Below are 23,609 nucleotides of genomic sequence, written 5' to 3'. Positions count from 1 at the left end.
GTTTTCCAAGTAATTTTAATAAAACCTTAATTATAAAAGCAAACATACCTATCAAATTGATCAATGCTCCCAATTTACCAGCCAAAAGAAACGAGGAATTATGTCTTGAAACGAAGCAACACCAAAAAAAAACTATAAACTTTGATATCTTCGCATCGTAAGAAAGAATTCTGCACATGAAGCTTTAAGATGAATGCAAGGGCAACACCAAAAAACGGTTGAATTTCGCCAAAGCAACACTAGGGGAAAAATGGTCAAAAGTTGAATCAAAAAGGAGAAAGCCATCTCACAGCATGTATGCAACAGTACAAAAAATGTTAATTTCACCAAAGTAACATGAGGGGCAAAACAATAAAAAATTGAATCGAAAGGGAGGAAGCCATCTCACAACATGAATGTACACCACCATAAAGATTTATGAAGGACATCCATCCAACAACAATTACACAAGTGTAAAAGGGAAGCCAACAAATTTTTATCAGCTTACACAGTTAACAAAACCAATTCAAGACTCCCAAGTGCAGTAACCGCAACCAAATCATCTGAACCCATATCGATTACCAAATTCATATTGAATCCATTGGAAACCACTACTAAATCATTTGAATCCATCCAAATCATAAAAAAATTATCAACTAAAAACAGATTGATGATTCTTCAAAAGTGTGAATCAATTTCTGTTGTAGACGCAGAGTGGTTGAAGTGTGTTGAAATATATACTTGTTTATCAATCTTAACATTAATTTTGTTTAAGGGTTGTTTATGTTATTCGTGATATAGTTGTGGGGTATTGTTGTTTATTCATTGCGGATGTCGGTTTGTGCATGGGTCATGGGTCGCTCCATGGTGCTCTGCGCGTCTTTATTATACCAAGCTACTTAATATGTATTTCATTCATTTTTTCTCTAACTCCCTTTAAACTTAGATATTTTTCTCTCGTCTCTCCGAAGAGACTTCCGATTAGGGTTTTGTGTAATAGTTGTGTTCTTTAGTTCTTGCTTAATAATCAGAGCATGAGTGTATTCTGTAGTGAGATTTCCCTTGTAAAAGTTCTATACGAACGATTTGGTTTACAATAAAAAGTAAACTGATCATGTTGGGAAGTTCTTGAGTTTCTAGTTTCTTAACAGGGTATCAGAGATATAGGCTATTCGATTGCTATTGTACATCGATCTTCAAAGCTTGTGTGTTAGTAGTTTATCTCTATTTCTGCTTTCTTTGTTGTGTTTCACATTGTTAAACCTTTTAGATTTGATACAAATCGTGTCGGATATAGGGTTTTGACTTGCTATCGATTGGTACTGCGAACTGATCTGATGATTCCTGAGTTAATCATTTCAGATGTTACTTTCTTAGATCTTGTTACTGTGAAGTTTTTTGTAACATCCCAAAAACCATGTTAAGGGTCGGGATGACTATAAAAAGTTGAGAGAGATTTTGAGAGAGATTTGGGAGTGATTTCACATACTTGGAGAGATTTGGAAGAGATTTCACATACTTGGAGAGATTTCACATACTTAGAGAGATTTGGGAGAGATTTCATATACTTGGAGAGATTTCACATACTTGGAGAGATTTGGGAGAGATTTCACATACTTGGAGAGATTTCACATACTTAGAGAGATTTGGGAGAGATTTCACATATTTGGAGAGATTTGGGAGAGATTTCACATAATTGGAGAGATTTCACATACTTGGAGAGATTTGCGAGAGATTTCACATACTTGGAGAGATTTCGCATACTTGGAGAGATTTGGGAGAGATTTCACATACTTGGAGAGATTTCACATACTTAGAGAGATTTGGGAGAGATTTAAACTTAGCCATTATTATCGCATAATCTCGTATGCAAGGTTCGTGAACCCCGTTATACTTCGTTTATGATTGTTTTAAGTCCCAGAGAGGGTCCTTAGTCGTGTTTTGAAGCGTTTAACTCCCTTTTTAGGGTTTTTACATTGTTAACACTTAGAATATCTGGAACACTTGAATCCTTGACATACAAATGCCCAGTTTATACATAGAATAACTTTTAGCATACTAGTACTAATTAAGTTTGACTTGTTAATTTTGACTTTGACTTTGACTTGAATTTGACGGTTGTCACACATACTAATATGACGGAAGCCTGTTTTGGCGTTTCTCAGGCGCCCTCATTCTGGATAAAGACATTTGTCACCCTAGACTGGCCGGTCTAGCTATAGCGAACAACGAAGGTGCGGGATGTCAACCCCGTATAGATCTATACACAAATTCCCGATCTCCCTTCAGGAGACTCTGACTATAACTCCTTACAGGACTTTAGACGTACACTAATATTTTTATATTTAGGTACTTTTGAGATTTGTCTGACTAGAATATTAACAACCTTTTGAGCAATCGCTTGAGGTCCATTATTCGTTAGATAAATAATGAATTTTGTACTCATTGAATAGAAATATCGTTCTCGTTCCATATCGTTTATTGAAAGATAAGCCATTTTGAACGCTTAACAAAATGACCCAACATAATCGGTATTGACAAAATGGACTTTCCTTTTTATAAATTGTTGGCTCAGGCCCATATTAGTCAAGAGAAAAAGTGTCAAGTTATAATTTGTGTAAATTTATGATTGCAGGTTATGACACGCATTTTTTGTTTTATGACATATAGAACATTACTTATGTTCTTGAAGGTTTTACGACAGCAGTTTATGACATGCAAATATGCTGTCATGAAAACTCTGTTTTCATATATTTTTCTTGATAAAATTATTTATATTAAATATTTATAAATAACCACAAATAGTTTGTTAATCTGGTAAAAAGTCATAAGTATGACATAATATTCCAATATAACCCTTGTATTTATGTTTGGCCAAAAATGATCCAAAATATTATTATTTCCATACTTTAATCATTTTCAAAATATTTTGTCCAACAACTTGTTTAAGCAAATATTGAAGCAAATCCTTATAGTTGTTGTTATAAAAATTCGTGACTTATACTTGGTAACATACTAGTTCTTGATTCCAAATGTGATTTGTGAGATATAATCCAAACTCTTGAGACTTAACCAAAATCTCGAGTTTTTGGACTATTTATAAGGGTTTTCATACTTAAACACATGTAAGATGACATGCATACACAAAAAGCAAATAGATCATGATTTACACAAGACTTTGACTTGTATTCTCCCCTCAAAAACAATAGAAATCTCGAAAAAATGGGGGTATGAAGCTCACCTTGAGTTAGTTTTGTGGGTGATCTGGCTAGTTGATGAGGAGTTTCCAAGTTCTAACCCTTGGAGAGTTTGATAAACTCTTTGAACTTGAGGATTTCCTAAGGATATTAACACATAATTTTATGTGTACATATAGTGATATTAATAGAATAATGTGAAGGATCACTTAGCAAATTGGAGATACTTACAAGAATTTTGGAAATATCTTTGGAGAAATCAGATTGAAACTTGAATGCACTTGGGAGCATCCGCTTGCTCTTGAAGAGTTTGTTAAATGGGTGAGGAAAGGACTCTTGAAGGAGGGTGAAATCTTCCAGGGAGTGAATATGGAGTAAAAGTGAGGATAGTAAGATGGAGTTCTTCTTTTGAATAAAGGAAAAGAAGTTGATTTGATGTGTGCTTGGATATCTGGAGGATATTGCTAGTTTATCCGTGATTATCTTGGAACTTGTTGAAATGTCGCATCATAGAGTCAATGGCTTTTGTCTTATTCACATCTTATGTGTTAGAAAAATATCTTAAAATGATGAAATGATGAAATGGTTCGAAATCCGGAGCCAAATCGCAAATTCCGGAGTCAAATTCAAAATTCCGGAGTCAAAACATGAGTTCCAAAGCCTCCAGGTGAGCTCCGAAGGCCATTCTCGTGTTCCGGAGGGAGTTCATAAATTCCGAAGCTTCAAATTCCGGAGTGGAAATTCCGGAGCCAAACCTCCAATTTCCGGAGCCAGGTTAGGAGTTCCGAAGATGGTTCTCAATTCCGGAGCTGATTCAGAAATTCCGTGGTCGAAGGCGGAGTCAACATGTCCGAACCAAACATGCGAAGCCTTCTGGAGAGGCACGAGATCGAAGTCAGATATTCCGGATCAGAAGACGTCCGGGGCATGCTTCATTCCGAAGCACCTAAGTTCCGGAGCATATGCATTCCGAAGAGGGGTGTTTTCTGGATCTAAGGAGTTCCGAAGTGAGAGAGAAGTTTCCAAAAAAAAGAAAAGAAATTCCTAAGTGAGAGAGTTCCGAACTAGGCTTGCTCTTCTAAGTTTCTTCCTTTCATTTTTGAGTTGGTTTGACTAAGGAAAAACTACATAGAAAGATTTGATACACATGGAGAGATTTGGGAGAGATTTCACATACTTGGAGAGATTTGGGATCTAACTTTACTTGGCTCATTAGGAATCATATTGTACGCTTAAATGTGTTAGCACAAGTCTTCACAATAGTTATTGCTTACATGAGGAAGGAATTTCCTAGCCAAAATGCTAGTTATGACATCATCCCCCCGTTAGAGGGAATTTTGTCCCAAAATTCTTTCGAAAGGTAGGGTCATGAATAGGGGAATAAGTGAAGGTACTTTCGATTCATCTGGTCTTCGCGTTCCCAAGTGAATTCCGGATCACTCCTAGTGTTCTCTCGAACCCTCACAATCGGGATGCGGCTTTGTTTTGTGTGCTTAACTTTTTCGTTCATTGTCTCGATAGGCTGATCAATGATTAGGAGGTTGTAGTTCACTTTAGTCTTGTCTAGTGGAACCGGGAGGGTTTTTCCCGATAAACACTCCCTAGGTTCGACACATGGAACATAGGGTATACGTCACTAAGCTTGGAGGGTAGTTGGAGGTTGTAGGCTACCGGACCGATCTGTGCAAGGATCTCGAATGGTCTGATGCTTTGGGGATTTATTTTACCTTTCTTTTCAAATCGTGTCATCCTTCCTCGAGGGAAGATCCTTAGTAATACCCTGATCCCCTACTTGGGATTCCAAGGCTTTGATCCGCTATCTGCATAGCTCTTTTATCGGCTTTACGATGTTTGGGATCGTGTTCGGGTAGATTATTCAAATACAAATTCATGTAATATATTAATAATAAACAAATCAATGAAAGTACATTGTTATTTATAACAACTATGATGGAGGTGAACTTAAACACGATCAATGCACCTGTTTTCCATGGCAAGTTTGAATCTACTGCCTCTCTGTTATTTACCCAGTTGAAGGATAGAAATCGAATCTCATCAAACACTATATCTTGATGATTATAACACCTATTAAAAACTCTGGAATTGCGTGTTTTCCAAAGCGACCATATAACTGTATAGCACAATGCACCCAACAATTCTACTTTCAGACCCCGCTTACACCATTGACGAACCCAATTCCAGATTCCCAAAGTGCAGAAACCGCAACTTATCAGTTGGTGATTACACAAAAGTGTGAATCCATTTCCATAGTAGACTCAGAGTGGTTGAAGTGTAGTTAAGGATGGTTGAAGTGGATATCAATTAAAAGGTATGTATTTGTGTCTTTCCTTATTTTTCTGTGCTATCTTCTTCCAACACTCCTATTGGGATCACTTGTACATGCTCCTTGCAAAAATGTTAATCTAATCAAGGTTGTAGAACTCGTTACTCGGTACCTGTTCGGCCGACTACCGAGTACTCCTGAGTACTCGGGAGTACTCAGGAGTACTCGGGGAGTACTCGGATTTGGTAATTCATGTAGAAATATTTTTAGGGAAATTATATATGTCAAAATCATAAGTTAAAATCATAAACTGATTGAAATATATAACAAAATTAGATACTATGAATACACAAAAACTAAAAAAACACGTAATGGTCTCACTTTGTGAATAATTATAGAAAATTTAAGATATATATGTAGTAAGAATCACACGTGTGTGTGTTAAATAATAAATCATTAAGTATATTATACATATTAATCACCAAGTTGATCGATTTTTACAACACTGCTCAGTTCAGTAAGGGGCCGATCGGGGAGTACTCGGGATTTTGTAACTCGCTTCGGTAAGGGGCCGAGTAGCGAGTACTCAGAGGAGTAATCGGCCAACTCGGCGAGTTTTACAACACAGAGTCTAATGAATATTAACTGTTTGATGAAATTCCTGGATGATTTTTTTTTTGAATTTAATGCCACATCAGCTGTATGGTATCGGTTTGTTCATAGTGCAGTGTTGTGCTTTCATAGAGTACTTGAAAACAAAGAATATTTACAGAAAATAAATGGTCTCCAAACATTTGTTAGTTATGCCCCAAAAAATTGTTCACATCCAATACAGAATGAGAGAAGTATGGTTTTCAGGCAATGCTATTGATTATATATTAGCTAATATTACACTTTAAAATGTGAACCAGACTTACTTATTTTTGTAGCTAGTTAATGTTCTTATGGTATCCTTGGCAAAACTTGGTTAACATTAAATAGCATGTCTTTGGAAAAATTTGATGCCCATCAAGATATGTGGAGGGAGAGCCCTTAATTGTTTTACTTCTTTCCTGATTGCAGTAACAATATTCACAAATGACAATCACTTTGCAATTTCTTCCATAATCCATTGAGTATCCATGCATGAAACTACTGGTGCCAATTTGGTGCTAGCTACCAGTAGACATGGAAGGGAGATTCAGATGAAGAAGCTTTTTATACTTGCATTAATAAGATTAGTCAAAGCTTGACTTTTTTGTGATGGTGTTGTCCTTGGTTTCCAGTAGTCAATTTTTAGAAGCATAGTAATTTGCATTTACTTATTTGTTCACAAACATATGTGAAGTTTCTTAACAAAAAGCTATTCAAATGAATACATATTGACAAGATGCATATATATAGGGAACTTAAGAAAAGTAAAAAGAACACTGAAAGTAGAATATATTGATCAGGCAAGAGATGTCAATTCAAAGCAGATCCTTCGTTAACCGATTTGAAACTTGTTGCATTGTTGGTCTTTCATGTGGATTGGAGTTCAAACATGCTCTTGAGAGACTCAAAACCAACTTAACTTGTTTCTCAACTTGGGATGAGGGAGGATGTATCCGACTATCTCCCACGTTTGCTGGCACCAAATAATCATCATCATCAGACAATGTTGGTAAAGATGTTATGAGATCTCCTGGATGCTTTCCCATTATCACTTCTACTGCAACAACTCCAAAGCTATACACATCGCATTTCACATTTGCCACCATCGTATAAGCAAGCTCTACATCCAAAGATACATGAGATAAAAACAAAAAAAGCTATATCAACCCCAAAAACAAAAAATGAAAATAAAAAAAATAAAAAACTATATCAACCCCACAAGATTCTAACATAGATACATATTTATACATATTTCTATATATCATAAAACTTAAGAAGATGTAGAACTAAACTCACAAGGTTGAGTTACCTGGCGTGATGTAACCATAGGTGCCTGCAATTGCAGTCCAGTTGGAAGAGTCTAGCTTTAAAAGCTTGGACGTGCCAAAATCAGAAATATGCGCCTCATAATCAGAATCAAGAAGGATATTGGCTATGGATATGTCTCTATGAATTATAGGAGGTGAGCAGTCGTGATGCATATAAGCCAAACCATTAGCTATACCCTTTACAATATTTACTCGTTTCAACCAATCCAAATCTTTTGCTAACACATCGCTTCTTAAGATTGATCCAAGGCTTCCCTTTTCAAGGTATTCATAAATCAAAAATGAGTGGCGGACATGGGAGCAAAATCCATACAGTTTCACTATGTTTCGATGCTTTATGTTCGTTAATTCTCGTACCTCATTAAGGAATCCATTATGATCAACATTCTCAGATGATGGGTGAAGTTTCTTGACAGCTACCACGTTGTTAGGTTGCAGCTCGGCTTTGTACACAGTCCCATATCCTCCGGTCCCAATGCAGTATGCTTCATCAAAATCATTTGTTGCCTTCAAGATATCAGCATACACTACCTTTCCATCAAAACTTGTAATAAAGAAATAATCACCGATTTCTTCATCCGATGGTTTTTGTGGAGACTTTTTCTTTTGTTGTAGATTAGCAATGAGGCCATATGTGAATACGCCAAGTAAAACAGACCCGATAAGAGGGAGCATAATTACAAGGATAAGCTTATGATGAAAGGGATCATTTTTCTTCTTCATAATTTGACTTGGACAAAGTTTCACTCCCGTGACATTTCCACACAAATCTAGATTGTTTTCTATAGACGCATTCACAAAGTTAGCGCAAGGGGGGATTGGACCTGACAGCTTATTGAAAGAAAGGTTGATACGAATCCCGTTAGGCAAACTTGTAAATGCATCAGGAATAGAACCAGAGAGTCTGTTGTGAGAGAGATCCAATTTTTGCAAACTTTGCAGACTTTGAGCTTCAGATGGTATCTCTTTTATGAGAAAATTCTGAGATAAATCAAGTTCTGTAAGCTGAACTAATTTACCAATCTGGGAGGGAATTTTCTCACTGAGCTTGTTATTACTAAGATTCAAGTAGTGGATATGTGCCCATTGACCAATACTTGTTGGAATCGACCCATTCAATCTATTTTTGGATAGATCGAGTACTTCAAGGAGTTCACAAAATCCAAGCTCCAGAGGTATAACACCTGAAACTTGGTTGCCAGCCAAATACAAATACAACATACTTTTCATCTTCCCAAACTCCTTTGGGATCTCTCCTACCAAATGATTTGAAGACAGATTAAGTCTTTGTAGTTGAGTTAAATTTCCAAACTCTGGAGGAATAGGACCACTAATTTGATTGTTGTTCACCTGGAAATCAGTGAGAGACTTCAACTTCCCAAGTTCACTAGGAATGGGACCAGCAAGCTCATTGTTATGCATATAAAGGAGAATTAAAGATGTCAAATCACCAAATGATGAAGGAATAAAACCACTAAGCTGATTTCCCCTCACCGAAAGATGAGTGAGAGACTTCAACTTCCCAAGTTCACTAGGAATGAGACCAGAGAGTTGATTGTTGGGCAAATAAAGGTGATTCAAAGATGTCAAATTACCCAATGATGAAGGAATAGAACCACTAAGTTGATTCACAAGACGAGTGAGAGACTTCAAATTCCCAAGTTCAATAGGAATGGGTCCAGATAATTTATTCCAATCGAGGTACAGAAGTTGTAGGTTACTCAGGTTTGCTAGAGATAAAGGAATAGAACCATTAAGTATATTGAAGCTCACATCAAGATGAGTGATAGACTTCAAATTCCCAAGTTCAATAGGAATGGGACCAGTGAGGTAATTGTGGAACAAATAAAGGACATTCAAAGATGTCAAATCACCCAATGACGAAGGAATAGAACCATTAAGTTGATTCTCATTCACAGCAAGATCAGTGAGAGACTTCAAATTCCCAAGTTCAATAGGAATAGAACTAGAGAGTTGATTTCTGTACAAATAAAGGAGATTTAAAGATGTCAAATTACCCAATGATGAAGGAATAGAACCACTAAGTTGATTGTGGCTTACAGCAAGATCGGTGAGAGACTTCAAATTCCCAAGTTCAATAGGAATGGGACCAGATATATTGTTTGAGTATAGGTACAAGATGGTTAGCGGGTGCAGGGTTCCTATTTCAGGTGGGATTACTCCAGAAAACATATTCTTAGAAAAATCAAGATGGATAAGTTTGGACAAGTGTCTTATTGCTGGTGGGATGGGGCCAAAGAAGTTGTTTAGACTGAGATCAAAATGCGTAAGATTGCGTAGCAAAGAGAATGAAAATCGATGAAGCGTACCCTTTAATCCAGATGATGTGAGGTTCAACCTCTGAATGCTCCCATCAGCATTGCAAACTACTCCAATCCAAGAAGTGCATGGAACCGATGCACTGGAATTCAAAGGCAGGGGAATCCATGAAGAGAGTAAGGAGTTTTTGGGGATTTCAAGGCTTGCTTTCCATTTAAGAAGAGCATTGGCTTCCTCCAAAGAAGCAGAAGCGAAATTTGGTATGGGGGAGAGTGTGATGATTAATAGAGTTAGAGAGAAAAATAACAAGTTTGAAGAAGACATTATTTGCTTTGTCATGTTGCTTTCAATAAAAATGGAATGGATTGCATGTCCTAATTTATACTTGAGCTATCTTTTTCTCCTGTGTTCTTTTTCATGTGCTCGAAAGGAAATTTGGACAATGTCATATTTTTCCACAAGAAGTGTCTTTTACATTAGAAGTCAATGTCATATATATTTTTCCACGAAGGAGTGTATTACACTTTGAATGTTGAGTGTGAAGCCATTGGGTTAGTCAAAAGAAGTGGCAGGAAACAAGGACTCTCATGTGAACATGGAAAAATTGTTACGGCTGCAGAATTTCAACAATGGTGGCCTTATCAATTTCACATGTATGTGAATGGAAGAAAAGGCTTATGACTCAAAATATTATAAATATGCTTCTTCCTTTCATTTGTAAAACTTGTATCTAGTGTAACAAAGAAAGAGTGCAGATTAGCACCAAGAAATGTAAATTCCTAGTTACCGGTGGACGTAGGTCAGAGAAGGACCGAACCACGTTAAATCCATCATGTTCATCCTTGTATTCTTGTTTTTTCGTGAGCTGTATGTGTTTAGAGTCGTGTGTTAAGTGTCTCGATCCTTGGAATGGATTGCATGTCCTAATTTATACTTGAGCTATCTTTTTCTCCTGTGTTCTTTTTCATGTGCTCGAAAGGAAATTTGGACAATGTCATATTTTTCCACAAGGAGTGTCTTTTACATTAGAAGTCAATGTCATATATATTTTTCCACGAAGGAGTGTATTACACTTTGAATTGTATCTATCTGTCATGACATTGTTCCTTTTTTCTTAGAAAAATAAAAATTCTTATAACCCGAAATTTAGCAAGGCACTAGGATTACAAATAGACAACAATATTAGATGTTATTGTTGGATTTAACAATGTATTACTATAACTTAACTTGATTATTTAGACATTTATTTTTGTTTTCTGATAAATGCTAATAGAAGTTTCACTCAAACTGTGTTTTACTTCATAATCAATTCTGTAACTGATGACTATTATATAGATGATCCACGTCTAAACTGTTTGCGTTGGTCAATGGAGATATGGATATATGGGTCCTTTAAAAGAATCTAAAAAAATGGACATGATTTGTTCCTTGAACCTGTGAATGAGGGAAATAATATAAATATGAAGATAATTAAATAAAATTTAATGGTTATTATATTGTTCCCTGCATCTATTTCATCTGTTAAGTCCTTTTATCTCCTGAAGTGTCCTTACATAGACTTAAAAATGAAGATAATTAAATAAAAAGTGAAATACAACTGTATTATTGTTTGTTTCTCATATTTCCACAACTGATTAGTTTACACAAATCATTAGAATTAATCTGCACATCGTATTTCTTGAATCAATTCTCTCTCTTAGCAGTGGCAAATCTAGAACCAAAATCAACGTGGTTCCCTATATAAATGAAATGGAAAAAAGTATGAAAATGTAGGTCTTTTGGCAAAAATAAGGTAGTTCTTTATGTTTTTTTATATAGAATTTTTGTATTAAAAAAGAAAAAAGGTAGGTCCTACTTGAGTGTGAATAGTTACGTCCCTGTCTCTTAGGGTCCTTATCTTCACATATTAGTGACATCCACTAATGTTCTTGGGTCCTCTCTATGTCAATGGGTCAATGGAGAGAACTTCCTATGGTCTTTCAAAAGAATCTAAAATAAATGAATGAACCTTTCAACGAGGGAAAAGCAATGATTTAGAAAGTGTTATTTTTTTTAAATAACACCAAGCTATCATATTTTAATTTTTTTAGTTACAAAAGACCATGTATCTCACGGTTAAAAAAGATCATGAATCACCCATTTCACAAAATGGGTTTTTCAATGAATATTTTGTGAAAATGATGTCACTTCTAAAAAATTTCAATTTTTTTAAAGACGAAGCTTCTTAAGATCATTTTATCTCATTTTCAGTCACCTCATGTCAACTGAGCATTCAACACCAATCCCCGATCTCGTAAATCACCATGTACAATTCAAAACAATATTGATAAATTTATAAGTGTAACTAATTTCGAATTTTGTGTGGGTTAAACCCAACCACAAAGATGTACCACACTTATGATGCATCTAGTACAAATCCACATTGCACATTGTATAAAAAGTGAACGGAAAGTGAAGTGTGACAGTTTCCTAGGTTTTGAAAAGTGAGGGGAAAATGAAGTGAAGCCGAGGTGACCGAAAGAAGGTGAAAGGTAAAATATGACCCCATCCTAGGGCATTAGTCTCACTTGTACAATACCACAGCCTCCCCTTAGTTACTCTAGTACATGTGCTCCCTTTTCAATTCAAATATCAACTCTTAAGATCCTGCTTATTTCTAATTTCCAAATCACAAAGGAGCTGCTCCTACTCCTACTGCTACTGCTATCTTAAATCTATTATCTACATGAACTTAGCTCACATTAACCTGTCAAAGCAACATTCGAAATTTATGTTGTAATAACACTCCATTTTTTTTATACAGTTTCACCAAACATCGTCAATTATCAATATTTACTCAATTTTTGTATGAAATACAACTTTGGATCGGAATCAAGAATAACCTATTAAAATTTTAGAACCCTCTTTATAGTTCCAGAACTTAAATCACTCATCTATTCACATAAATTTGGAATTAATCAATAATGTCCCCCATTATAAGAGAAAATTACAAATATAGCTAAATTCCTTAATAACTTGGCCAAAAATAGCGTTTTTCCAAAAATATTCTTCCAAATTGATGGCCATTAGCCTCACCTGAAATTTGGGACTCTCTAGCTGCGATTTGGCCTTGTTGGGCTGAGATTTGGGCCCATTTTTGGCCCATGGTCCGGAGGTTTATAAATCTAAAATTTGGAAATAACCTTTATTTTTACATTTTCAACTTTAAGAAATCCTCTTTAGCTCTCTCTAATAGGTCAAGAATATTATTCTCACAAAATACATCTAAGTTTCTATCAAGTGTAGTACAACCATTGTAGTTTAAAAGAAAACAATGATATTCTCCTTACACCTGCCAGAAAAACGTTATATTCCATGTACTTGTACAACAATCAACCCTTATATTTCACATCTCAAATTATAAAACAAAAAAGCAACGATACCAAGAGTTAAAATAATGGTTTTTCTAGCAAAGCCGAAAGATACCTCTCATTTAACTGAGGTCCTCTATCCAACTTCTTCCCGACCACCCACTTCACTTTATTAAACCCTACACTTTCCAAAAGTGGCACATAAACCCCTTCAAGTTCCTCCCCTACACAAAAGAAATGATCAAGCCAAAACAACCCACCAGGCCTTAAAACCCTATAAATATCAAAAAACAAAAAATGTAACAAAGTAGTCGGAATCCAATTGCTCAATACATGCATCGAGTGAACTATATCCAGAGTGTTATCAAAAAACGGAAGCCTCTGCGAAACACTTATATACATAGGCACAACACCTCTTGACGCTATAAAACTATTAAAAGGGCCATTTAAATTCATTGAAGTTGTTATTATCGTTATATTCCTTTCCATCATTCTAACTGCAAACGTCCCCACACCACCTCCGATATCGAGCCCGATTCGAATCGTTCCGTGTTTCTTCATCGCTAACACTTCATCAATCGAGAAATCTGTTCTGCTTTTACCCTTGATCATCCACCGTGTTTTCTCTCTACCCTCAAGGTCAAAACAGTCTTTACAGTCGTCAAAATGTTTTTGGTTGTGGGACCGGTTTATAAGGCATGTGTAGTTCTTGCAAGTGTATGCTGTCCAAATGACTGATGAATCGGGTGGTGTTGACCAGAAGCTTTTGGGAATCGGGTAGGGTTCAGTGTAGTCTGGTGGTGATGGTGGGCGGCAGCGGCGGCGGGGGAGCGGCTCGCAGCCTTTGAGGAGGAGCTTTTGTGCTAAAAGTTCATCATCCGGGCAGGACCCGTTGACCGGGTAGGTCATGTAGTTTTTAAGTTCTTGAAAAAGGGTACACGGGCTACCCACCGGAGGGTATAGTTTGTCTGAATCGAAATTTGAGTTCAGTCCAAATGGGAGGTGTTTTGGTGAGGTGAAGGCGAGGAATTCCGGCGGGAGGTGGTGGTCGGACGGCGGTTGACTGGAGGAAGGGTTGATCACCGGTGGTGGGGTTAAGGAACAATTAGGGGCGTAGAAAGTGGTGGAGATGAATAAGGTTAAGAGATTTGATGACAGAAGGATGAAAAGATAGAACATGTCCATGGCTGACTTGAAATTGGATGGAGTCTTTTTAATGTTCTTATAAAAGGAAAAACAAATAAAGAATTGTTATTTCGTACTAACTATCAAGTTAATCAAATGTGTGTAGAGTTTTTTTTAATATATGTGAAGAAAGAATCTATTGGAAAGTAAGAGTAGGTACTATTTTTTTAATGAGTTTCTCATATTTTAGTGTGTGACATTGGTATGGAGCTGGTAGAAGGTCGTCACTCAGCTGGGTTCAATGTAAGGCCAAGTTTATATTTTTCAGACATCATTTTTAGTGAATAATATCATGATCTGCTAGCTTAAAAATGTGTAAATATTTGTTTTTGGTATCATAAATTGATATATATGGTAATTTTTTGAAATTGGTAACTTGAATTTTGAATGGACCCGCACCTTTCCATTAGCTAATCGGATATTGCCAAAATGTGGGCCGAAGCCCAAAATAATAGCAAATAAACAGAGTTATCACTACACACTTAAACAGCATGAAGAATTTGCATGTAGATGGGCTAAGGCCCACTTAGATTTGATTGTTTCACCTTTCCTCAAGTTTTTGAAATACGTACATTGTATTAAAAGTTACTACATGTTTTGCCACAAGTATGACAAGATTCTTAAACTTTGGCCAATAATATGATAACATTTGTATTCTACAACTATTGGGACTTATAATATACGCAGAAGATTATCACGTTAGCTTTGTAGGTAAATTGCGAATATGCAGAAAATTATCACGTTAGCTTTGTAGGTAAATTGCTAATATTTCGAAAATTGTTTATTTACAGGAGATCTTGAGTATTTAAAGGTTGAAACTTAAGATGAAATTTATTTATATTGCAATGAAGACGATAATGTTTGTGTTACATAATCACAATGATACACAAACCACACACTCATTCTTCACTTATCAAATACAACTTTTGTCCATCTAAAATCATATCAACATCAAGAATTTTACCTGCATCTTCTGTTACTATACAACAAGTGTCATAACTTTCCAACTTCAATTGTTCGGCTGCTGTTTTTATAAGTTGCTCTGTTGTTCGTGGAATCCATAAAACCACTCCACACGTGCTTTTGTCCTTATGTTCCCATGGGTGAAATGGGTATACTGTACATTTCCTAGGATGCATTTTATCTGTCATCAAATACATATATATTTTGTCACTTGTCTTCTTATAAGTCTGACAAACATGAAACATAGCCTTAATAAGAAAAAAAAATTAAGTTAAAAAGTTTGAAAAAAGACCTGTTATTTCTTGAGCACCTTCCGGAAGTTCCGACAACTGAGCATCTTTTGCTTCTTCTAGTAATTTGATCAACATCTTGTTTCCAGACATCCTCCCTTCATCAAGTGGAGTATTACCCCATCTACATATATACATTCAAATTAACAAAACTAATACTAACATATATATAACCAAATTTTGTTAGTTAATATTAGTGAATTAATTAATTATGGTGTAGATACTATACCTGTCCTTTGATAGAACACTAGCTCCAGCTTCCACCAACAACTTGACAATTATATAAGATCCTTGTGATGCAGCCACATGAAGTGGAGTTCTAAAGTCATAATCTTTTGAATTTGGATCAATCCCATTTGACAAAATCCTTCTTATATAATCAATATCTCCTCTTGCTACACTTGTACACAAAAACCAACCAGCATCATCTATCTTCAATGAGCCTCCTTCTTTCACTAATATGGAAGCCACTTTATCATGTCCATTCTTAATAGCTTCTAATAATGGAGTGTTCCCAAAATTATCTGTATATCACCAAAATTAATAAAACCATTAACACGAGTAAAACTGATGCATAAAAGTGAAAATATATAAAGATTAAAGATGGAATGAAGTTTAATTACCTAAAACATTCACTTCTACCTTTTCTTGAATAAGAAAAAGAGTGATATCTTCATATCCTTTTGATGCAGCAAGATGCTGTTTGTTCATTTCAAGAATTTGTCAGATGAGATCTTTTCTTTTACAAAATTAGAATTTAATATTTATTAAAAGTAGTTTAATTACCAATGGAGTCCTTCCATCATAATCTTTCTTATTTGGATCAGCTCCAGCTCGAATCAAGCTTTTAAGCTGATACAAATCACCATAGAAAGCTGAACTGTTGACCCTGAGTGCAAGCTCTGCTTCATGTTTTCCAATGTGTAAAATGATATCTGTCTCTAATTGCTTCATTCGTGCATCTGATGCGTTAAACTGCCATCATATCATATATTAATTTCAAAAAGCCAGATTGAATTCATATATAAAAGCTGAATTGAACTTATTTGTGGAAAATGAATGAATCACCTCTACAAGATTGTTGAGAATTTTTCTCCCATCATGAAAATAAATCTCAAGGATATTAGAGAAAGATTGTTTGTCAAGGCGAAGAAGTCTACAAAGCTCACAAACTCGAACTGTGTAAGGTTGAGGAATGTTACAAAGAATAGAAACCTCTCCAAATGAACTATGAGGTTTTAGAATCGATACTGTTTCTTCAGATCCATCTTCACATATACCAATTTCCTCCTACACACATATAATTTCATTTCATTTCATTCTTAATTAAAAATCCAAAAGGTTTACTAATTTTAATTAAAAAAGGAGAAGGAAGGAAGTTATACCAGTTCACCATGACAGATGAAATAAAGCTGCTCAACCGCATTGCCTTGTTCCATAATCACTTCCCCTGGGAGAAAAAATTCTTCATGCACTTTTGTTACAACTTGATTGATGAATTCTAAAGAGCATCCTTTGAAAAGTGAAACTTTTTCAATGTATGACTTGTATAGCGTTTGAGATATCTGGAAAGAATCACATTTACAATATCATTAAACATATAATTCTAATGATTTCAGAACATAGAATGTCTTAATAAGAAAAAGATTGAAAGTCTACCTTTGCACGAATGGAAATTGGAAGATCGCGAAGAACAGAGGAATCAGTGTAGTTGCTCTCGTATTGTAATCGAAGGTGACCTTTTATCTGATTTCTTATATCTCTCCCAAGTCTATTTCTATTCATATATTTAAGAAGATCTGTCATTCTATCTCTATATCTTTCTGTCTTTGATCCTTTCACTATTAAAGCTGTCATATTACCAATCAAATATGCCCCCAAAACCATGTCAAATGACACATAAATCATCACAAATATCATTTCTCTCATATTCACCGCATGTATTTCACCATAACCTATACAAAGCACAAACAAACAAATCCACACAATTATGACATTGTAATTTAGATTTTTCTTATATAATAAACAAATGAATGAAAGTACATTGTAATTTATGTTGATGAAAATGAACTTACCAACTGTGGCCATAGTAACAATGGCAAAATATAAAGAAGTTGTGTAGCGTTTCCAAAGATCAATCTCTCTGAAATTTGAGTAGCTATAATCGCCTAATTTTAAGCTCCCAATCCAGGTGTATCCTTCTTCGACAGCTGGCAGAGTCGTAGCCAAATAATAGAATATGCAAGCAGCCGTATGAGTGCAATAGAGTTCAACAGCGATTAATTTTATAATCCTTGAAAAAAGATAATTGACACGAATGTCCTTTTCTAATCTTGAAAAGAATTCCAAGACTTTGCGTACTCGAACCAATCTAATTAGCAAAAGGTACCTCACTTCTTCTTTTCTTCCGGAAGCCTAATATAAATAAATAATCGTTTTACCATTTAGTAAATAATAATTTTATCATTGCATAATGTATTAATGGCTTAATGCGTACCCTGTAGATGTTATCCCAAGGCATACATGCTAGTATATCAAACAAAAAATGAGATTTGAGGTACCTGAAATCACAAAAAGGTGGATTTTGATTTAAAAAAAATTTATAGAATGGTTTATTGATTTGGATATGTAGAGAAGAAATTACAAACCTAACAGCGATTAAGTTGCGATTAGAAATCATTTTGTAAGTTTGGGTGTCTCTGTAGGCTATAAAGAAATGGAGAACAACATCTATGAGGAAAGCGATTTGACCAGCTATGTCTAAGAAATAGAGGTTTTTAGGCAATCCCCTGAAGAATCCAAATTCCATTGGTGTGAAGAAAGAAGAGTAAACTGCCCATATTAATATGAACTTCTCCCATGCTTTATACCAGCTGCATTCAAAAGTTTTTGTGCCATATGTTAGAATTTTCATCCTTGGTTATACTTGTATGATCTTATAGTATAAATGAGACCAATTTAAATGCTTAAATGTTATAGAAGAATAGGATATTGTTTATTGTATTCCTTGTATCTAAGGGTACAAACTTTAAACCAAAAGCTAATCATCCAACACCTACTTCAAACCGCTTTTGGAAGCTTTTAGCTTTTATGTTTTATGTCTTTTTACATAATTCAAAAGCTAACAGTTACTTTTGAAGAGCACTTGTAGACAAATAAGAGTTCTATATTCAGCTAGTTTTGTCAAACATACTTTTTAATAAATGGAACGAGTACCACAAATCTTCATTTAAGTGTGGAATATATGGAATAAGAAATACTAAATTTTGGAAACTGAATCCTTTTTAGGTGGTATGTAAGTTCAATATATGATAATTATACATATTGATATTTATTTTAGAATTGTAGGATATGGATTAATGTATATTATGATGCCAATATATGTGACTCCACTGGGAGATGAAACCTAAATAGAAAAATAATTAACATAACAATTTTCAAAGGTATAAATAATTAACATAGCAATTTCTTTTTAGGAATTTAAACCTTAAATAAATATTTTACTATGAGCAACATAACAAATGAAAATTATTGTAAGTATCATAAACCATCACATGGGGTTTTGGAGAGGACATAAATATTTGATTAGATATTTTCCTAAAATTTCGTTCCAAGATTAGTGGGATCACAAGTGGTTTGTTATGAATACAATATAATTAGTTTATTCCCCGCCGTACAAAAAAAAAATATATAATTAGTTTATTTATTTAATTAGAAATTCAAACAAAATAAGTAATATAAACATTTATATATAAGAGAAGTATCAAAATAGGGACTCACAATATAAATCAAGATCGAGTTCACATGTTTATCTAACAAGTGGTGTTTTTAATAATAAATAGCCCCCTTAACAAGTGGTGTTCACATCTAATTAATACCTTGCAGTTTTTAATAACAATAACTCTATTGTCAAACTCTAACAAAATAGATGAAATATTATATATATATATATATATATATATATATATATATATATATATATATATATATATATATATATATATATATATATATATATAGAGAGAGAGAGCTAGGTTCATTTGTTTAAACTAATTATTGTGTTATTGTATGCATAATTGTGGGCCAATCAAAATTAAATAAAAAATTAAATAATTAAATAAATAAATAAGGGTAATTTAGTAATTTGTTTAATAACTTCCAAAAATAATCCCTATAATCATGGTATTGACTTTTATTAAATCTCGTTCCCCTCTTTATATAAAAACCGATTTCTGAAAACCCTAAATTGAGCAACAGGAGCGACGGTGAGAGTTACTTGTTTGGCCGTGCACAAGAACGGATATGAATTTGCACCGTTTTCATTCTCGAGTTGTCCGGCAGATGTGAAGGGTTACTTCTTGGCCAAAATATCATCGTCAGAGCTTCTAAAAAATGATCTCTGGGAGGTAACTGAGTGCAAGTCTTTCCTTGAGAACTCACCACGGACAAGCTACAAAGTTCCTGAAGACACAAATGGAGGAATCACGGGTGCTCATCTTAATTGATTTCTTTAATTTTTTGTGATCACATGAAGATGCGACTTGTAAGATTTAATATTTGATGTTGCTTTTTTTTTAATTGAATTTGTCCTTTAAACATGAAACAATATATATTTGTGTTCAAAGATTAAGTATCTAAGATCATTTTTTCACACCACAAAATTGATTTTGTTATAATTTTGTAATAATATTATTTATTTTGTTATAATTTTGTGATAATATTATTTATAAAGGTATTGTCATAAAAAAGATGGAATACATAATTAATTGTTAAAAGCAAAGTGAGTGTTACCAGCCCTACAAACGTTTGCAGGTATGTACACCCAGATATAATCTTGAAGTTGAATATGCTTGCTTGCTGTAATTTGTTTTAACTCTGTGTACGTGTACCTATTATTTAAGATACATGCTTATGTATATTTAGATTCTGCCCACCAACTGTTCGCTGAAATGCTTGAATGAAACAGTTCCTCTATTTCCATCCAAACAGAAAGACAAACAGTTCCTCTAATTCTGTTGGCATTTGTTCACGAATTGTATGAAATCACGAATCCAATTCTGTTGGAATGAAATCATGAATTCTAATTCTGTTGGAATGGAATCACGAATCCATTTCTCTTTAATGGTTTTTGCGTGACTTTATTTTGGTTTGCTTGAATTTTATGCTTGAATTTTATCTTATATTGTTGGTTAATAATGATCAAGTGTTGAATACCATTATTTTTTGTAGGTACGAAACGAGAGATATCAAAGCAAAACATGGTACATATGAAACTTACAACATTCTACTGGAATGGAATCTTGAATTCTGATTCTGTGAGAACAGAATCTTGAAGATGAACATTGTATGGGATGAAGATTATCAATGACCACCAATCTTCCAAAAAGAATGAAATATTCTACCAGAATAATATACAATATAATGAAAAAAAAATATATGTAATAGTATATTCTGGTAGAATGATTCATATATTGTGTTTTTTGTGTTATTAATAAGTGTAACATTCGCATAGAATAATATATAATTTTTTTTTCTTTTCTAAAAATGTAATGAAATTTTTTTTAACTTGTATCCAAATTTTTGTTACTATTCTTCAAGAAGTTCATTAAATCAAAAGATATATTATGTCAGAATGTGTAATTCTTGTATGGTTCAATCATATTTGTTATTTTTCCATATATTGATAAACATATTCCGTCAGAATTTTCGAATTAGGAGAATTATCATCCATACAATCAGATTTTTAAAATTAATAGAATCTATTTTCCTTAAAATAAGTAATTTTCCTTTTTTTAAATTTATGTTAATTGACTAAAATACCCTTAGAATGAAATTAGTTGGTATTTTTTTAATTATATTTAATTTAATTTAATAATATGTATTATTCACTTTTCAAAATTAAGTAAAATGATTGGCCCACAATTATGCATACAATAACACAATAATTACTTTGAATAGAATAACCTATATATATATATATATATATATATATATATATATATATATATATATATATATATATATATATATATATATATATATTTGTATCAAGTTAATAATAATACACAACTTGAAGAAAAAATGAGGAAACCAAATTTAATGTAAAAAAGTTGAAATCTCAATCGTTATTAAAAAATTTATTAAACTTAGACAAAAACAAATTAAACAATCGTTAATCTAATCTATTAAAACATAAAATAAAATTATTATATTTTTATCATAATTTTTAATATTTTTAACTATATAATTAATAAAATAGCACCAATATGAAATATGATATATGTTTAAACATATAAAATATTTTCTAAAATATTTTAAATAAACAGAAATAAATATTTAGTTATTAAAACTCTTACCAAGAAAAATTTTGTAGTGGAAATTTTTTTTAAAGATAATTTGTATATACATTTAAAATAATAAATAAATTTTAGATATGGTTAAACCAATTATGGATGCTCTAATCTAGACTTTTCTATTTACGAAAACAACTAATAAACACCTTTAAAAAAGCATGTTGTAAATAAACAATTCTATTTTTATCTTGTATGCTGTTTAAAAGTTGAAAATTGAAAAACGTCCATTCATGAACATATTATGAATGAACATATTATGAACGTATCTTCATCTATGAATATGAAAATATGTTCACTAGACACTAGTGGGCATAAAAAATACATACAACTGATATTACTTTTTATACATGTGTAATTGTGAAAATCTATTAAAAAAATTCTTTTTATTTTGATAACACGTTAACTATAAAGTATAAACACCTTAAAAAAAACATGTTTTGAATAAATAAATCCCAAACGACCCATGCATATTTCTAAACATATATAGACTTCATGATTTATAATTTATATGATATAGCTATATATGGCAATTTCACAATGACCCTTGAATCTTGATGATTCATTGTCGGCTAAAATATTTTATCTTATGGAACATGTACATCAATGACGGCTAAAATATTTTACAGCGAGTCAGCGACCCGATGACTCAGACCCTGTTTAGGTGAGTATTATCTGATCCACTTTAAAAAACAATTCTTCACTTTTAATCCAAAAATAAAAAAATAAAAATTGAATATATGTTAGATTTTGGGATAAATTTTGCAAATACGAAAAGTGCCAAAGCGAAGTAACGGTTGAGATTCCTCTTGTCACGTAGTTTCACACACACACACACACAAAATGAGTCGACATAAATACATATACAGAAAGAGAATGCAGCGTGTGTATATGCAAATATATATATATATATTCATAGAGAGAGAAAGAGAGAGAACCTGTTTTGAGGATGAATGAAGAGGGCAGGAGAGCATCCTCTGATTCCATCGATGAATTTCTCTGTATTGAAATCTCTACGACTCGGATCTAGGTCAAGATCCCCTGCCAATAACGTGAATCGACTCCGACGTTTCGTTAACCTTCCGTGATCCTGATCTCGAACATCCTCCACCACGTACTCCTCCCCCACCACTTCATCCTCTACCGCCTTCCTCCGCCTCTCATCCGCCGTTGATCCAATCCTCATTATATTATCTATATCGATCAACCACAACCAATTATCATAAGAGTGCCCAAATTAATCGATCGAAGTAATTGATTAAGGCAAATTGATAATGACCTAACTGATTGAAGATTGAATGAGTGATCAGAGTTGTGTATTAGTTCTCTGTAGATTGACTAGGGCAGTAATGACGATTGGCAAATTGATTGAACTAGGTTAATTGTTAACTGTTTGTAAATGAGAAAAAATGTCACGGGAAATGAGGTCTGTATTCAAGTGGCGAAAGAGATGGAAGGAGAGAGAGAACAATTTCAATGGAAGATGGATGTAGAAGACGATGATAATTGATAACATATTTAGCACTATTTATATAAGCCATTCAAAATTATAAAAATATAGAATAACTGATTCACTACAAAAATATAATAAATACTCAATATTAATATGCCACTTATATAAAAAAAAATTGTTAATACGTGAGACCGAACAAATATATTTTTTTATATTTGTTGTATTTTTTATATTTTTCTAATATATATTAGCAAGTGTTTTTTTTTTCTTTTTTTCTTAGACAATGTTCTATATAACTTGAAGTGTGGCAAAAGGTC

At 33.5% G+C, this 23,609-nt stretch overlaps 2 protein-coding genes across 2 annotated transcripts; both read right to left on the bottom strand.

Annotated features, from left to right (window-relative positions):
• Positions 1 to 13,000: 13,000 nt before the first annotated feature.
• Positions 13,001 to 14,296, bottom strand: LOC145166634 (putative methyltransferase At1g29790). Its single transcript, XM_079085652.1, has one exon. The coding sequence runs from the start codon at positions 14,234 to 14,236 to the stop codon at positions 13,130 to 13,132; it is 1,107 nt and encodes a 368-aa protein (XP_078941778.1). The 5' UTR covers positions 14,237 to 14,296; the 3' UTR covers positions 13,001 to 13,129.
• A 752-nt stretch (positions 14,297 to 15,048) lies between these two features.
• SKOR (STELAR K+ outward rectifier) lies at positions 15,049 to 23,348 on the bottom strand. The gene is made up of 13 exons (XM_079085651.1): positions 23,119 to 23,348; positions 22,778 to 23,033; positions 18,138 to 18,362; positions 17,987 to 18,050; positions 17,565 to 17,904; positions 17,149 to 17,444; positions 16,875 to 17,054; positions 16,558 to 16,779; positions 16,276 to 16,464; positions 16,113 to 16,188; positions 15,719 to 16,013; positions 15,492 to 15,613; positions 15,049 to 15,380 (listed from the first exon to the last, which is right to left on the bottom strand). Exons 2-13 carry the CDS (start codon positions 23,023 to 23,025, stop codon positions 15,136 to 15,138), a joined length of 2,502 nt encoding a protein of 833 aa, XP_078941777.1. The 5' UTR covers positions 23,026 to 23,033; positions 23,119 to 23,348; the 3' UTR covers positions 15,049 to 15,135.
• Positions 23,349 to 23,609: the final 261 nt, after the last annotated feature.

The sequence above is a fragment of the Lactuca virosa genome, chromosome 3 (assembly GCF_052849685.1).
Source record: "Lactuca virosa cultivar CGN04683 chromosome 3, Lactuca_virosa_CGN04683_v6, whole genome shotgun sequence".
Taxonomy (NCBI): domain Eukaryota; kingdom Viridiplantae; phylum Streptophyta; class Magnoliopsida; order Asterales; family Asteraceae; genus Lactuca; species Lactuca virosa.
The sequence above is the reverse complement of the archived record's forward strand: the minus strand, read 5'-3'. Positions and strand labels throughout refer to the sequence as shown.

What these genes read in the sequence shown, in the direction of transcription:
- LOC145166634 (XM_079085652.1), bottom strand. Translation starts at nt 14,236, where the DNA reads ATGGACATGTTCTATCTTTTCATCCTTCTGTCATCAAATCTCTTAACC.
- SKOR (XM_079085651.1), bottom strand. Translation starts at nt 23,025, where the DNA reads ATGAGGATTGGATCAACGGCGGATGAGAGGCGGAGGAAGGCGGTAGAG. An exon ending in TGTTACTATGGCCACAGTTG is followed by an intron (nt 17,445 to 17,564) that starts GTAAGTTCATTT and finishes TGCTTTGTATAG; the next exon opens with GTTATGGTGAAATACATGCG. An exon ending in GGTAGAAGTGAATGTTTTAG is followed by an intron (nt 16,014 to 16,112) that starts GTAATTAAACTT and finishes GGTGATATACAG; the next exon opens with ATAATTTTGGGAACACTCCA.